Source organism: Petaurus breviceps, unplaced genomic scaffold (assembly GCF_028583685.1).
Source record: "Petaurus breviceps papuanus isolate PSGF00001 unplaced genomic scaffold, PetGlider_PUasm1.0 90925, whole genome shotgun sequence".
In the NCBI taxonomy this organism is placed as follows: Eukaryota; Metazoa; Chordata; class Mammalia; order Diprotodontia; family Petauridae; genus Petaurus; species Petaurus breviceps.
Genome location: NW_027187380.1, coordinates 24,195,287 through 24,211,305, shown reverse-complemented (window position 1 = coordinate 24,211,305; position 16,019 = coordinate 24,195,287). Strand labels below are relative to the sequence as shown.

The 16,019-nt window shown below is 34.1% G+C and overlaps 1 protein-coding gene across 11 annotated transcripts in view; it reads left to right on the top strand.

Annotated features, from left to right (window-relative positions):
- Positions 1-16,019, top strand: part of CEP112 (centrosomal protein 112) — a 555,671-nt gene that overhangs the window by 474,217 nt on the left and 65,435 nt on the right. For all 11 annotated transcript variants that reach the window (XM_069076590.1, XM_069076589.1, XM_069076587.1 and 8 more), the window contains one exon: positions 9,775-9,864. In XM_069076590.1, the coding sequence (XP_068932691.1) occupies positions 9,775-9,864 (90 nt within the window). The remainder of the gene's footprint in view (positions 1-9,774; positions 9,865-16,019) is intronic.

Genomic DNA, 16,019 nt, shown 5'->3' with positions numbered 1-16,019 from the left:
ACATGGTTGGGAGAATAGGAATTGGGAAATCAATCTAGGAAATGACATGTAGAATGATTTAAAAGCAGGAAAGTGTAGGACAAGATAACATGTTATCAATAATGTAAATCATGAATATGGATAATGTAGTTGGTGAATAGGTTTCCACACAAACATTGAAAAGTTTTAACAACCTTCAAGAAGGTATATAAAGATTAAATATTAGATATTTTGACAGATTTCTGGTCTCGTTTATGTAGACAATCCATTCAGTGATAGAGATTGCAATCTATCCCTCCTTGTAAATCTTGTACAGTTCTTGTTTATGAATTCATATAAATTACACAAAGTGGTATACTCAATATGCTATCTAGCTCTCTTAATATTGTAACACTACCAATGGAACATAGTCTCACTGTCCAATTGACTCATCTGTTTATACTAAGTGTAGATTGAATGCAATGCAAAAATGACAATATTGAGAATCTCTGCTGTCAAAAAAAATGTATTTCTATGTTGAATGAGTTAAAGTACATGTTTATATCACCAAAGAAAGAAAATCCTTGATTATTCTAAATATTCATCTTTTTCCCTTGACGTATTATAGTCAATTTTGCTGGGTAGGTGATTTTTGGTTTTAATCCTAGCTCATTTGACTTCCTGAATATTGTATTCCAAGTCCTCTGATTCCTTAATGTAGAAGCTGCTAAATTTTATATTATCCTGATTGCAGCTCCACAATATTTTTTTCTTTTGGCTACTTGCAATATTTTCTTCTTGACTTGGGTGCTCTGGAATTTGACTACTCTATTTCTAGGAGTTTTGATTTGGGGATCTCTTTCAGAAGGTGACTGGTGGATTCTTTCAATTTCCATTTTACTCTGTGGTTCTAGGAGATCAAGACAGTTTTCCTTGATAATTTCTTGAAATATTATGTCTAGGCTCTTTTTCTTTTTGCTCATGGCTTACAGGTAGTCTAACAATTCTTAAATTACCTCTCCACAATCTATTTTCTAAGTCAGTTGTTTTTCCAATGAGATATTTCACATTGTCTTCTATTTTTTTCATTCTTTTGATTTTACTTTATTGTTTCTTAAAGTTTCTAAAGTCATGAAGTCAGTTTCCATTTGCCCATTTCTAATTTTTAAGGAACAATTTTCTTCAGTGAACTTTTGTACTTCTTTTTTCATTTAGCCAATTCTACTTTTTAAGGAGTTCTTTTCAGTGAATTTTTGTGCCTCTTTTGTCATTTGGCCTATTCTATTTTTTAAGGTGTTATTTTCTTTAGTATTTTTTTGTGCCTCTTTAACCAAACTGTTGATATTTTTCATGATTTTCTTACATTACTCTCATTTGTTTCCCCATTTTTTCCTCTATCTCTCTTGTTTGATTTTTTTTAATCCTTTTTGAGCTCTTCCAAGACCTCAGACCAGTTTATCTTTCTCTTTGGGGCTTTACATGTAGCTACTTTGATTTCATTGTCTTCTTTGAATTTGTGTTTTGATCTCCCCTCTTACCATACTAATTTTCTATGATCCAGTTTTGTTGGTTTGTTTTTTTGTTTGTTTGATTGGTTTTTTGACTCTTCACTTTATGTTAAAGTTGGACTCTGGTCCCATGGTAGAGGGGGCACTGTTCCAAGCTTCAGGTTTTTGTAGACTATTTTCAGAGCAAGCACTGGGGTTCTTCCAAGATTGTGTGCTATAAGGAGAGGTGTAGTCACTGCTTTCCTGACCTATGGTCTATATGGTCTATAAGCAACCACAAGCACTCTTTTCTGCCCTGTAACTGTGACAAGGTCCAAGCTCCTGCTATTGTTCCTTCTCACCCTGGGACTGTAACCAAGAACTACATATGGGTGACACAATAGAATTCTCTCGATGCCAGCAAAGGGTCTCCTGTAATCTCCTTCTGACCATTTGTCTAACTCCCTTACCTTTCTGTGAACTGTAAGCTCTAGAAACCACTTCCCCACCAATTCAATTGCCCCCAAGGCCTGTTGCTGGCTTTTCAAAGAGATTTGTGCTACCATGCATGTGCTGGATTGTACTCTACTCTCACTCCAGTGAGACAGACCTTTCCTGCCAAGCCCCAGGTTGACTTTGGCTAGAAAATTGTTTCACCCTATCTTTTTGTTGATTCTGCCACTCTAGAATTCATTTGGAGGCATTATTTGATTGGAGGTCAATTTGAGAGTGCTCAGGTGAATTCCTGCCTTCACTCTGCCAAGTTGGCTCCACCCTTGTAACCTCCCCCTTATTGTCTCTTACTTGAGAACTCCCTAAGTGGCTGGTGCTTCTGTTGCCACCACTTAGTCCCACCACTGGTATTTCATCCACATGGACTCCATGTTAGTCTTCACCCTAGTGTCATGGATCTCTCTTTCCAATATCCTAAGTTGTCTTGGGCTCAAAGAATGTTTCACTCTGACCTTTTACTGACTCTGCCATTCCAAAATTATTTGAGGCATTATTTTAAAATTATTTTTAGAGGAATATCAGGAGAGGTAGAGTGCTTCTCTATTCCACCACCTTGGCTCCACCCCTAGAAGCAACATGAACATAGGTTTTGTTGGGGGTTTTTTTTAAGGAAAAACATTTTTTCTTTGAAGAAAACAATGGTATTGTTTTGACATTGACCACAGTATTTTTGCCTTTCATATTAAATCAGTAGCCTAATGAATACTGCAGCAATAACTGGCATCAAAGCATAGTTTCTTTCTATATGGTATGTTGCAACAAGAACTAAAATCATTCCCAACAGAAAGGAATTCTGCCTTATGTGAACAGCAAATATATGTAGTAAGTTAAAACCCTGAAAAAAAAATTGACACCAAAGTGGGGAGAAAGAGAAGGAGGGGAGAGAGGAAGAGAGAGAGGGGTGGCAGAGAGGGGGAGAGAGAGAGAGAGAGAGAGAGAGAGAGAGAGAGAGAGAGAATAAGAACTGAGGGTTTTTAAAAAATATTTTGGAATGTGAAGGAAAAAGTAAAAACAACAATAATTCCTGAGGGTAGGTCAAAAGAAAAAAGTGGTCTCTCTAATGACTGTTGTTCTGGTTTTTTTTTTAGATTTTGGTATGAACCATTCTTTATAACCAGAGAATCACTAATAAAAACATTCTTTTTATTTAGGATTATGGTATTGTTATTTTTTTTTGGAGGGCAATTGGGGTTAAGTGACTTGCCCAAGGTCACATGGCTAGTTTTTTGTGTTAAGTGTCTGAGACCAGATCCGAACTCAGATCCTCCTGACTCCAGGGCTGGTGCTCTAATCACTGCGCCACCTAGCTGCCCCCTTTTTTTAAAAAAACATTTTTTAAGCAATAGGGGTTAAGTAACTTCCTCAAGGTTACATGGCCAGTTATTTTTGTGTGGGTGCAGAGTATCTGAGGTCAGAACCGATCCCAGGTCTCCTGACGCTGGGGCTGTCACTCTTACTCCCTGTGCCACCTGGCTGCCCCTGGTATTGTTTTTTTTACTCTGGAAAACTCTGAATGAAAGCAGTTACTTTAAGATATACTGGGTGGAATTTTAGCTGAAGATTCCCAGTTACTTTTGATAATAGATCTCCTCCTCTCCTCTCTTCTACTCACTTCCCTTCCTCATCTCCCCTCTTCATTCCTTTCATCTCCTCTGCTCACCCCACCCCCCAAGCTGTAATAGCCTCTGTAAATAGGCAATGAGATCTCACCCAGTTAAAAGATCACTCTTTGTCCTTGCTACTGTGTAATATTTGGGTAGTCCTAGATTTCTGTTTCCACAGTCAGAGGACAAGACTTGTTCTTTTTGTTTTGCCCTAGTGGCTTGAGGTCATAATTCAACATTGATAGTTCACTCATGAAAATGTGAAGAGATTTTAATGCTATAATTTGCAAGCATTTTGCATCAGCTTTGAATTAGTCTTTTCTTTAAAATTCTTAGGAAAACATTCAATATTTGAAGCTGAATTATAAATCTCAGAAAAGTTGCCCTTTACAAATACTGTTGACTCTGCTTATTATTGCTGAAATAGGGCAACACTACTTGAATCTTTGCAGACATTATTTTTAAAAATAATTATTCTTAGAGTGGTCACAATTTTGTCCTTATGATTAGTCATTCTTTACATAAATCATAGATATTGACTGGGTCTCACTTTTATTTGACATGCAAAATATCAAAGGGAAGGTAGATTTTATTTATAACAAATTTCAAGATGAAGACAAACTCGAATTATTAACATTTTAAAAAAATTATCTCAGTGTAAAATCTTGGTCCCCTACTTTCTTTACTTTCTAGCTTAAATATAGTGGAAAGAAACTTTTTAATTGTGCCCATATTTTGATTTGTACACTCTGTATTCTTTGTTCTGAATGAAGTACTATGTTTTTTGTCCTGTTGGAATTTAGAATATAATGAATTTCACTTTAATAGCACCTTTACTACAAATGCTACAATTCATTGTAACTTTTAAAATTCTGAGTTATTTAAAGCTTAACTCTGATATTGATCCAAATCCAAGCTTTGCTTCTCTTTGCTTCGTGGCCACAGACCCTGATTCCAATCCAATTCCCCTTGCCTGGACCTCTCTACCCTCTTACCTCCAACTCCTGGTTTTCCTGGCTTCAAGTCCCAACTAAAATCCCACCTATGTAGGAAAGCTTTCCCAATTCTCCCTTAATGCTAATTCCTTTCCTCTCCTGATGATTTTCATTGTCATTGTCATTTGTCCTCCCTATGATGTGTTTACACGTTCTCTCCTCCATTAGACTGTGAACTCCTCGGCAGCAGAAACCATCTTGGCCTTTCTTTGTATCCTCAGTGCACTGCCTGGCCATACTAAGTGCTTAATAAATGTTGACTGACTTACTGTATCACCTGTCCCTCTTCCCATACATCATTCCTTTAAAAAGTCTACAAATGAACTAGCAAAAATCCATCGCCACTATATGAAAACAACTCAAAGCTTATGCACTAAATTTTTCCCTGAACAGTAGCATTTTCTACTTATACAAAGGACAGGATACTAATCATAGGAATGGGAAATTTTCTAATTTAGAAATCTATTTTGTAAACTATAAGCTTCATAAGGGTAGGTCAACTTCTGTGTTTTTTATCATCACCAGCACATAGTAAGGACTTAAGAAATGTTTGCTGTATGTGTGTGCATGATTAAATGAATGAATGATAATTATATACCAGAAAAAAAACGGATACTTCGTCATTATCTTCATTCAACAAATATTTATTAGTGCCTAACTAAAAGATTTCCCTATTAGACAACTTTCAGAAATACAATGTAAGTTATTTGAATGGAACTTTTTTTTTATTTATTTGATAGCAACAGAAAGTTTATATTTGCAACCATTTCATGCTTGTCCAGTTGATTTAGAGCTATGTTCCGGGAAGCTTCTATTTTGAATGAAATGAAACTTTAATATCTTACTAATTTTGTCTACAAACTCTACTTTCTTTGTTAGATTATCAATGATAATATTATTAAATATGGTGTTAATTCTTTTCTGTATCAACATGGAAGCAATTAGTGGTGTAAAAGGCATTGGGCATCTGACACATTGACTCCTAAGACAATGTGGTTTTCCCTCAAATGTTCACTTTAACAATAAGGAATATTGACATTTTAATTTTGATTAATCATCACCAATGTATAATTTGCCCAATAATCTTTTTTTAAGAATTGTGGTATATCTTCTTTGGTGGAATAATACTTAGTATTTTATTTACATTTTTATATGCTTTTGGGAAGTGTAGAATGTCTGCCCTGGAAAGCATATTATTTCATGTCATTGTTCACAGACCAACATAAAGCACTCTTTAAGGTCAAGTATAATTAATATAGGCTTTCAATAAGAAATTTATTGTGAAAGATTTAAAAGCCAGTTTAATTGGGAGGAGGAAAGGATTGTCTTTTCAGTGGTGATTCAAATTAATAGCATACTTAGGGAAGACATTAATTTTGCACTCTGAACAATTTAATTGTTCAAAATATGCTTTAATTTACACTTTTACTCTGATGTTGGTTAGCAAATTTCCTAATTATCCAGAATTTTTTCTTATAAACTGGAAAAAGCATGATTCTTTGAGTTTAATGTTAAATTTAAAACTTATGAATGAAAATTTGGGTTTCAAGAACTTATGTGGGAGCAAGGATCTTAATTGTGCTACTGAATAATTGTTTACAACTCAACATAGCTATTGGTATGATAAGAAAAACACTGAAGTGAAAATCGACCTCTAATTTCAATTCTGCCACTAACTATAAGATAAAACAAGTCACCAACCTCTTACTGTCTTTATCTGTCCTTATCTGGCAAAACAACCTTGTGTCTATTTTAAATGTATTCTATGTATACTTAGATATGTACATATTTTCTTCCCTAGTAGTTTAAGTTCCTTGAAGAGAATGACTAGTTCATTTTTTTCAATCCCCGCTACCTGGCATAGTGCCTAATAGATTGTTGTTCAGTCATTGAGTCATGCCTGCCACCTTCATGACCTTGTGGACCATTCTATCTATGGGGTTTTCTTGGCAAAGATACTGGAGTGGTTTGCCATTTCCTTCTATGTGGATTAAGGCAAACAGAGGTTAAATTACTTGCTCAGGGTCACACAACTAGTAAGGGTCTGATCCTGGATTTTAATTCAGGTCTTCCCGATTCCAGGTTAATCCATCCTGCAGCTTAGCCTAATATATAAAGAGATACTTAATAGAGAGGTTAGCTGGTATAAGTGGATAGAGTGCTACTCCTGGAGACAGGAAGACCTGAATTCACACCTGTCCTCATACACTGTGTGAACCCAGGCAAATCACTTAACTGACTGCCTCAGTTTCCTCAATTGCAAAATGAATGTAATAGTAGTATCTATCAGTTGTGAGGTTCAAATGAAATATTGTAAAGTTCTTAGAACAGTGCCTAGCAGGTAATAGGAGCTTATTAAATGTTTGTTCCCTCTACCACCACCCTGTGGACTGACTCATTGTTAAGGGACTGAATGAATTTAGCTATGAGGTCTCTCTTCTAGTTCTAATATTCTTGTCCTGAATTATGATGTGAACTTTAATGTTTTGACATTTATGGTTTCAAAATTCAGAAATAGAGAAAATATTGTTTTACCTTAACTCATATGTAATACTTTAAGATTAAAAAAAAAACCATTTCTTGTGAACCTCATGAATCAGCTAGTGCAAGAATTATTATCCTCATTTTACAAATGAAAAAAATTGATTATCCAAACAAGTTAGGTGACTTGCTCAAGGTCACATAACTAATAAAATGTAGAGCCCAGGCTTGAACCCAGGTCTTCTAAATCCAAGACCAGTTCCATTATCCTACACTATCAAAATACTCTTATCATCTTCCTGAAGTATAATGTATTTAAGGCACTTAAAAAAAAAGGTTATGGGTTGGGGAGTTCAGATTCCTATTAGATATGACTACCTTCTCTGCGTAGACAAACAGTAATTTTTATGCCCTGGCTCTTCAGTTACATTATGGGCCACATATAAATTGAAATATTTATGGAAATGAAATGTTGTCATAGAATTCCAGATTGACATTACAGTATCATTCCATTTGAATGATAGAGAGCTTCATTGTCAAAGAATAAATCTAATAATTATGTCTGATCGAATTAATTCGTAATCTTTTATAGTGAAAATTATTTCATTTTGCAATTTTTTCATTTGGTAAGATGAAATCAGAATTCATTTTTATTTAAAAATCATATATTTTACCCATAATTCAATTCAACATTTATTCAATGCTTATTATTTTTATAATGTTTGGGAGACACAAGGATAAATAAGACTTGGTTGCTGGCCTTATGGAGCTTCTAGTTTAGCACAGGATATAATGTTTTACATTAAAAACTATGGTACAAAATAAATCATAAGAATGTAAGAGAAGTACAAAATATATTTAAGATCCATCTTAAATGGATCCAAAGTATACATAAGAGTCATTGTGTTACATTTTGTATTTCAAAAACAAAAAGCCCAAATGGTGATCTTGACAACTGAAAGAAATATTCTGAATGATTGTTATTAAACCATGAACATTGCTTTCAATCCTTTAATCTCTCTGATTGACTGTTTTGCTCCACAGATGTTTGTAATTGCACTATGATGGGCAAGGAACTTTTAACAAATTAGGTAGTGCTAGCTGACTGAAAATACCACTAACAAGCATTGCACTCATAGAAATAATTGATAAACTCAAAGAGAAATTGACTCAAAGTCTGCTTTGGATGAATGTTTTGGTACCACCTCACATTCTAATTTTTAAATATGTAGGTATTCAAGGGCAGCCTGAATCTTTTGACATAATTTTCTTTTCTTTTTATTTTTTTGGTCATTTCAAAATATGTGAATTCTTCTCTTCAGTCAATCAATTTTGTCCTTATCTGTGCTTTCCTAGGGCTATAGAACAATCAAAGCTTTATATTTTTTAATTTAATTTTTTTAGTTGTTACCAATTAACTTCAACATGTCATATATACCATGTGTAGGACAGCCATGTATTCTTGACATTGTTGAAAGAGATATGTTTCTTTTTTATTCCAATTTTAAAAATCAAATTATAAGCCAGTGTAATAATAGATATTATACCTTAAGGAATGCAGTTTCTGGATTCTCCCAAATCTTAGTACTTTCTTCAATATGTACTCATATGTACTTATTAATTATTACTTTCATATCATCTCCATGTTTACACATGCTTTAAATCTGCTTTTGTAAGATCATAGTATCATCAAGTTACAACTAGAAATCATGTAGTTCAACATCTTCATTTTACAGGTAAAGGAACAGAACAGACCCAGAAAAATTAGCAAATGACAGAGCCAGGATTTGAACCCAAATCTTCTGACTATTTCCACTGCACCAAGATTTCACATAGATATTAGTAGTTAAATTAATATGTGTTAATAACCTTAAGAACTCATTAACACATTGCACACTCTCCTCCCTGTCCTTACTATTTTTTTCCTCTCACTACAGAAGAAAGGGACTTCATAGAGGTAAAGGTTATACACATACTACTATAAACCAGGAACACATACAGTGTTTACACAGTAAATATTTATTGGTGGAATTTTATTATAATAACAATAGCAAGCATTTATATAACATTTAAAATTTTCCACTTTACAAATATTATTTCATGTTATCCTCATAACAACCCTAAGAGGTAGGTGCTATTATTATCCTCATCATCAGTGAGGAAACTGAGGCCTGGAAAAATGATATGACTTGCTTAAGGTCCCACAGCTGGTAAATGTCTAAGACCAGATTTGAACTCAGGTGTTATTGACTCCAAGTCTGGTTCTCTGTCCATTGGGCCACCTTGCTGCCTTTCATTTTAAATGAATACAATTCTGCATTTCATTTCTGTAATAAAAGAGTTCTTGGACTGAGTACATGGCAGATATTTAGTGTTATTGTTTAGTCGAATTGACAGAATGTTTTGAATAGGTTAAATTTTTATAAATTAATTTTTATTTTAAATGTGTCACGAGTACTGACTATCTTAAGGAAATCTGTCATAAATACATATATAAGTAAATAACCTTTTGTGAAGCAAGTTTTCAGCCCTAATTTAGCTATTTCACATGTCTTTATATTTCACAATTTCTTATAGTAGGAGAAAGCTATACAAAAGCTTGTCATTTTTAAGTTGAACTTTTAAGAAACAACAAAGGTAGGAAACAACGGAGTTATGATGTTTATTGTCAGGTTACTTGCAAACTGTTTCTCCAATTCAGTATGTTTATTTTTTCACTGATTCACTTTATTTTAGGCTTTGGAAGATGAGCTGGAAAACCGAAGCATTCAGATGCGCTCCATAGAGAAAAAACTGCAGCACCGGGAGATGGAATCCCAGGAACAGGTGCCCTCTCTTCTCTTAGACTTTCTGCCTTTACTATGCTATATCAGACTTTTTACTTGATTATATGATGTACCTTCTTATAAATAGAAAACCAAGTCATTTCTACAACTAATGATAAATCTCTGTTTTCAAGTGGCACCATTATTTTCATCTAATGACTTAGTTTTTAAATAACATTACTTTTAGAAGTGACTGATACTTATGAGTTGAAATAATGCTTTTCTTACATGTTAATTCATTATTTGTCACTGTTCTTTATAGAGGTAGTCATTTCCCACTAGAGACAAGAGATTAATACTATAGCCTAGATCTGAAGCAGGGCACTGTCTGCAGTGCTGCCTCAAAAAGCTAGGTAAAGAAAATATTGAACTGGACTAGCAAAGTATAAAGACTAGTCCAGAGCAGGCAATCATATCTGAGCCAGGTTTGAAGCAAAAACATAAATGGGAAGAACAAGGATGAAAACCAAGAATCAGGTTTCTCCCAATTTTCCCATAACTCCTCCATGGAAATATACTCAACAAATTAGAGATATTTCTTATATCCTTTTTGTAGTGCCTTAGGGGTACCAATATACTACTTCAGTTGTCTATCTGTACATGATTCAGTTCCTTCATGAATTGTTGGTCACTGGATCTGAGATTACAAACTATTAATTAATATCTATTAATGTTTAGTATGCTCTACCCATTTTTTTGCTACTCTGCCACTATCACCTCAGCAATACAAAAGAACTACATAGAACCATGGGCCAGTTTGTATTTTTACAAATTGCTATGGCCATAAAGATATTAATTAGTACACTTAACTAAGCTAGTCCAAAAACATAGTCTATCACCTGTTATATACTAAAAACCACTCCAACTTGTGAAGACCTACCAAGGTTTATGTACATAGCTTTGGAGAGCCCAAAGTCACTTCCATGCCACCATAAGATATTAGAAGAGGATTTCATTGGAGAATTCTTTTAGATAACCAGAGTAATAATAACATATTAATAACCTTGAATGGGCAAAGAAGACTAAATAAATAACAAGAAAACCAAAAAGATGACCTATTTGACCTACTAAAGGAAGAAACAAATGAAAATACCTAGGGAGTTTAGCAGCAGTCTTATTAGCATTGTTACTGAAATCTGTGTTATTCAAGATTTACCTAAAACAGTATTTTGTAAAGGATTCTGATTTACTTTTGGTCTTCTGTAAACAGAAAGTATACTTTTGGTAGCTTATAGCACTCAGGCTCATGAAATATCCCAAATCCTCCTGTTTTTGTTTAAAATGATTTATAATCAAACTGGTTTTATTTTACACTTTTAAAAATAAGTTATGAATTTAAAAAAAAACCGGTATTTTTAGCATGGAGAATAAAAAGTGAAATGGGGGGAAATACCTGGTATGAAATAAACTAGAAGAGATTTTTTTTAAATACTTAGATTTTTTTTTATTAGGTTTTAGTTTTAAATGCTTTAACCAACATCTTTTTATTACTAAATTGGGTTAGGGTTTTTTTTTTTAATTTTTATAATGACACTAGAAAGAAAACAGAATAGTCATTAGAGAACCAGCCTCAAGTTTCTGTCTTGTCTCTATTGTTATTGTCTGTGTAATCTATGGGTAAATCTTTTGATTTCTTGGTACCCCAGGCAACTCTACAAGATACTACTTAGTGGAGAAGGTGCTAATCTACACTGTTAAAAGGAGTTTCCTCACTAGGAGTTCCTTATACCAGTGAGTCCAAAGGCACAGTTCCAACTACCAGTTTGCATTGTTAGAAGGAGTTTTCTCATCTGGGATTCCCTATATCAGTGAAACCACAGGTCTAGTCCTTATGCATATTTATTTAGTATTTATGCTTTTGCACATTTTTCAGAAAGATTTAAGGAGGTTTTATGTGATCCATTTGGTCAATATGGCTCTTATTCTTCTGACATTGCTTAATTTACTCAATTAGCTCAAAGAGTACAAAAGAATTGTAGAAAAAGTTCAGTTCTAGTAAAACTAGGCACTAGAACCCCACTATAATAGTACTGACTGTCAGGCAGAATTGAGCATAAAAATTTGGAAGCTATATTAACTGGGGATTATATAATGAAATAATCACAAAGAACTAATTTCTTCTATGACAAACTCCTGTGGCCAAGACATCAAGAGCACTATTTTAGAAAGACTCCATTGTGCCATATTAATGCTAATTAGGTAATCTTTTCACATCTGCCACAACCAAACTATTCTATTGTAATATCTTTTATATCTGCCTCCTCCTTTTTATTTCCCTTGCCATTACCATATGTAGTCCTACATTGCTATTCTCCTAGGTGATTGCAGTAGTCTTCTAACTAACCTTCCTGCTTCTAATTTTTCCCTCTCCTGTTTTTCTCAATACTACTGAAATAATGTTCCTAAGTTTATCACTCACTCCCCTACTCAGAATATATTGATGGCTCCCTTTATGTGCAGAATAAAAGACAAATTCCATACTACATTCAAGGTTTGAGCTTAAAATTAGGTTTGAACTTACTGTTCCAGCCTTAATTCATACCATTACCCTTCACAGACTCCACATTCTATCCAGATCAAAGCACTAGTAGCTGACTCTTTCTACTGCTTTTCCTGTATACATTTTTTCATAACTACTGTGCCTCAAACAAACTCTTTCCCTTCTTCACATGATGAAATCCTTCCCTCACTTCAAGACTCTTCTCATGTACCACCTTCTTCATGAAGCCCTTTCTTCACAGAAGTGATCCTTGTGTCTTCAAATACCTCTTAACAATGTTTGACTTCTGCGGATTTATTATATTCTAAATTGTGTCATAGTTATTTGACCGTGCATCTCAGTTGTCTGAGGGCAAAATATATCCTAGATATTTAAAGATTAAACAACATGGTTTTTGATAGGATGGTCAGAGGCCTTCAATTTCTGCCATGTAAAGATCCACTGTCAGAACTAAGGATATTTGGGAGTTGAGATGTAATAGGTGTCTTAAAGGATGTGATAAACTAATGTATAGGAATATCTGGTTCTTTTTCACTCCAGAGGGGAGAAATGTGAACAGTGCATGCAAGTTGCAGAGGCCTTTTTAGGCTTGATGGAAGGAAAAGCTTCTTAATGATCAAACAGTCCAGAAGTAAAATGGGCACCCCCAAAGATTATTCTCCCACCCTTGAGGTCTTTGAGCAAAGGCTGAATTATTATGTGTGTTAGGGAGATTTTTTTTTCGTATATAGATGGACTAGAAAACCTTTCTAACTTTGATTCCATAAGCTGTGGATCCTAGGGACATGAGAATAAGGGTCTGGGTTCCACAAAATTCACATAGTTTGCTGTATTATTTCCTGTTTGTTTGAGGCTAGGCCTACCTTCCCAGTTTCCCCTAAATCAGCTTCAGTTGGCAAATGTTGATGACACCAACTGTATTAAACTTCAAGGAAACAACTTTATCCAAACTACAGCATACAGACACAATCTTTGCGTTTGCAGAACTTAACAGACTAATTGGAAAGATGACACATACACAGATAATTATAAAACAAAACAATACATGATCCATTCATTGAAGAGAGGAAAACAAAAGTGCTCTATGGGATTTTGAGTTTGGATGGAGATGGACTCTACTTGAGGGAATACCAAAGAGTCATTGACAAGGTAGCATTTGTGTCTGATTTTAAAAGTTGTATAAGAATTCTTAGAGAGATATGATGACATTCTAGGCATAGGGAACAATGGGGGCACAGGCATATTTCAGGTGGTTAGCTAATAGTCTAGTTTGGTTAGAGTGTAGTCTGAAATAGGGCTGAGGGGGTGGCTAGGTGGCACAGTGAATAAAACACTGGCCCTGGAGTCAGGAGGACCTGAGTTCAAATTCAGCCTCAGACACGTAACACTTACTGGCCATATGACCTTGGGCAAGTCACAACCCCAATTGCCCTGCCCTCCCCCCCCCAAAAAAAAGCAAAAAAAAAAGAAATAGGACTGGAAGTGCAGGGTGTAACCAGATTTTGGAGGATGTTAAATGAAGAAATAATTTCAACTTCATCCTATATGTAATGGGGAGCCATTGAAGATTTTTGAGAGGAATGGCATAAATAGATATATAGTAAAGAGTATAATATAGTATGTGAATATAATATAATATGATATATGATATAATATAATATAATATAATACAATACAATATAATGTAATATAATCTAGGAGTCAATAAATATTTCTTGAAGTAAAATAAACTGATTCAATTGTTATGACAATGTGATGTGGTCAAAAGAACATATGTAAGTCAGATGACCAGGGTCTAGTAGCAGTTCTACTACTGATTTGTTTTCCATCGTTGACTGGGCAGCTAGGTGGCACAGTAGATAGAGTATTGGGCCTAAAATCAGGACAACTTAGCTTCCTGAATTCAAATCTGACTTCATACTGTTACTAGCTATGTGACCCTGGGCAAGTCATTTAACCCTGTTTTCCTCATTTCATCTATAAAATGAGGTGGAGAAGGAAATGGCAAACCACTTCAGTATATTTGCCAAGAGAACCCTAAATGAGGTCATGAATAATTGGACAGTAATAGTATTAGTAGTAGTTCTACACTGATTCCTAGAGCTATATAGCCTTGGATAAATCATTTAGCCTTTCTGGGTAACAGGACTAGATAATTTCTCAAGACTTTTCTATACCTAAAATTCTATGATACTTTAGCTATTTTGTCCAATTTGTACCTTCATTATTGTTTCTGCTGTGACTGTATTTTGTGTCACTTAATTCCTTTGGAGTATAGATCTTAATTTAGAAAGTTGCATAAGTATATCAATTTTTTAAAATTTCCCTAAAAGTTCCTTCAAGCTCATAAGTTTGCTTAAGCAGTTAGAAAATGTTGAAATGATCATCTTTATTCTTTTTGTTGTCTGTTGAAATAGTTGCAGTAACAGTAGCTAGTATCATATCAGCTAATCAAGCAACTGAGATTTGTACCAAAGAGTTACTAGGAAAATTTTCCCTCTTTTTAACAAACATTGTTCTAAAATCATATTGTATAAAAAATCAAAATTTAACTTGACAGAATTACAAAGGAGCAGTTTCCTGGGCTTTTAAAAAATTCTTTTTTAAACTTTTAAAAACATTTTATGGGTGGCTAGGTGGCCCAGTGAGTAAAGTGCTAGCCCCAGAGTCAGGAGGATCCGAGTTCGGTTCCGGCCTTAGACACTTAACACCCACACAAAAAAACTAGCTTTGTAACCTTGGGCAAGTTATTTAACCCCAATTGCCCTCCAAAAGGCAAAACAAAAACAAAAACAAAAAAACCCCACAACATTTTAAATGTTTCTGCTTTTCATTAAATAAGAAAATCTTGTGTTTTGATTTTATGATGAAAAATTAATAAGGCATTTAAAAACTTCTGTGTTTTTAATTAAAATGAAAAAGCTGATTTTCATCAGGTCTTGTTGGGTGGTATCCTTTGTGTTCAATATTTTCCTTATCTTAATTGGATATCCCTATCTCTACATCATATCCAAGACTGATTGAAATCAATAAAGGTACTCCTTGGGCATAACTGGTTCATCACTGTGTGATCCAATATTTTAAATCTTTTGCAAAATTTAGATAATATCAGATAGTGTGAAAATATTATCACTATTAACTACAAAAGGTTGTCGTGTTCTGCATGAAATTACATCAAAACAACACAATTTTAAAATTAGACAATATCTGCTAACTTCATAGAAAAGCAACCAAAAATTGTCACCCCATTTTTAAAAAGTCAACCATTCCAACATAAGTAGCAAAGCAACTAAAATCATCATTTTCTTTCTACATAGCCATTACAGGTAAGACTAGATGAAGATGCACACAGTATTATTTAATAAATTCATGTTGCATAGCTGTTGTGTTCAGGTACAAATTAAATTGCTACATAGAACTAAACTATAAAATCCACTTCACTGAGTGAAGATTTTTTTCATTTATTCATATTGAGATTGAAGAATGTATTAGCCCTTGATAGATCATCTTTTCTTATATTTTATGGAGAAAGAAGAAAGAATGATAAGATATCAAGGAAGTAGAAATAGTAAAAGTAGGATGTGATACTTTTTGTGGGGGAAGAAAGCATAAAATATTAAGTGTACCAAGAATCTAGAACCATCACCAAACCATCA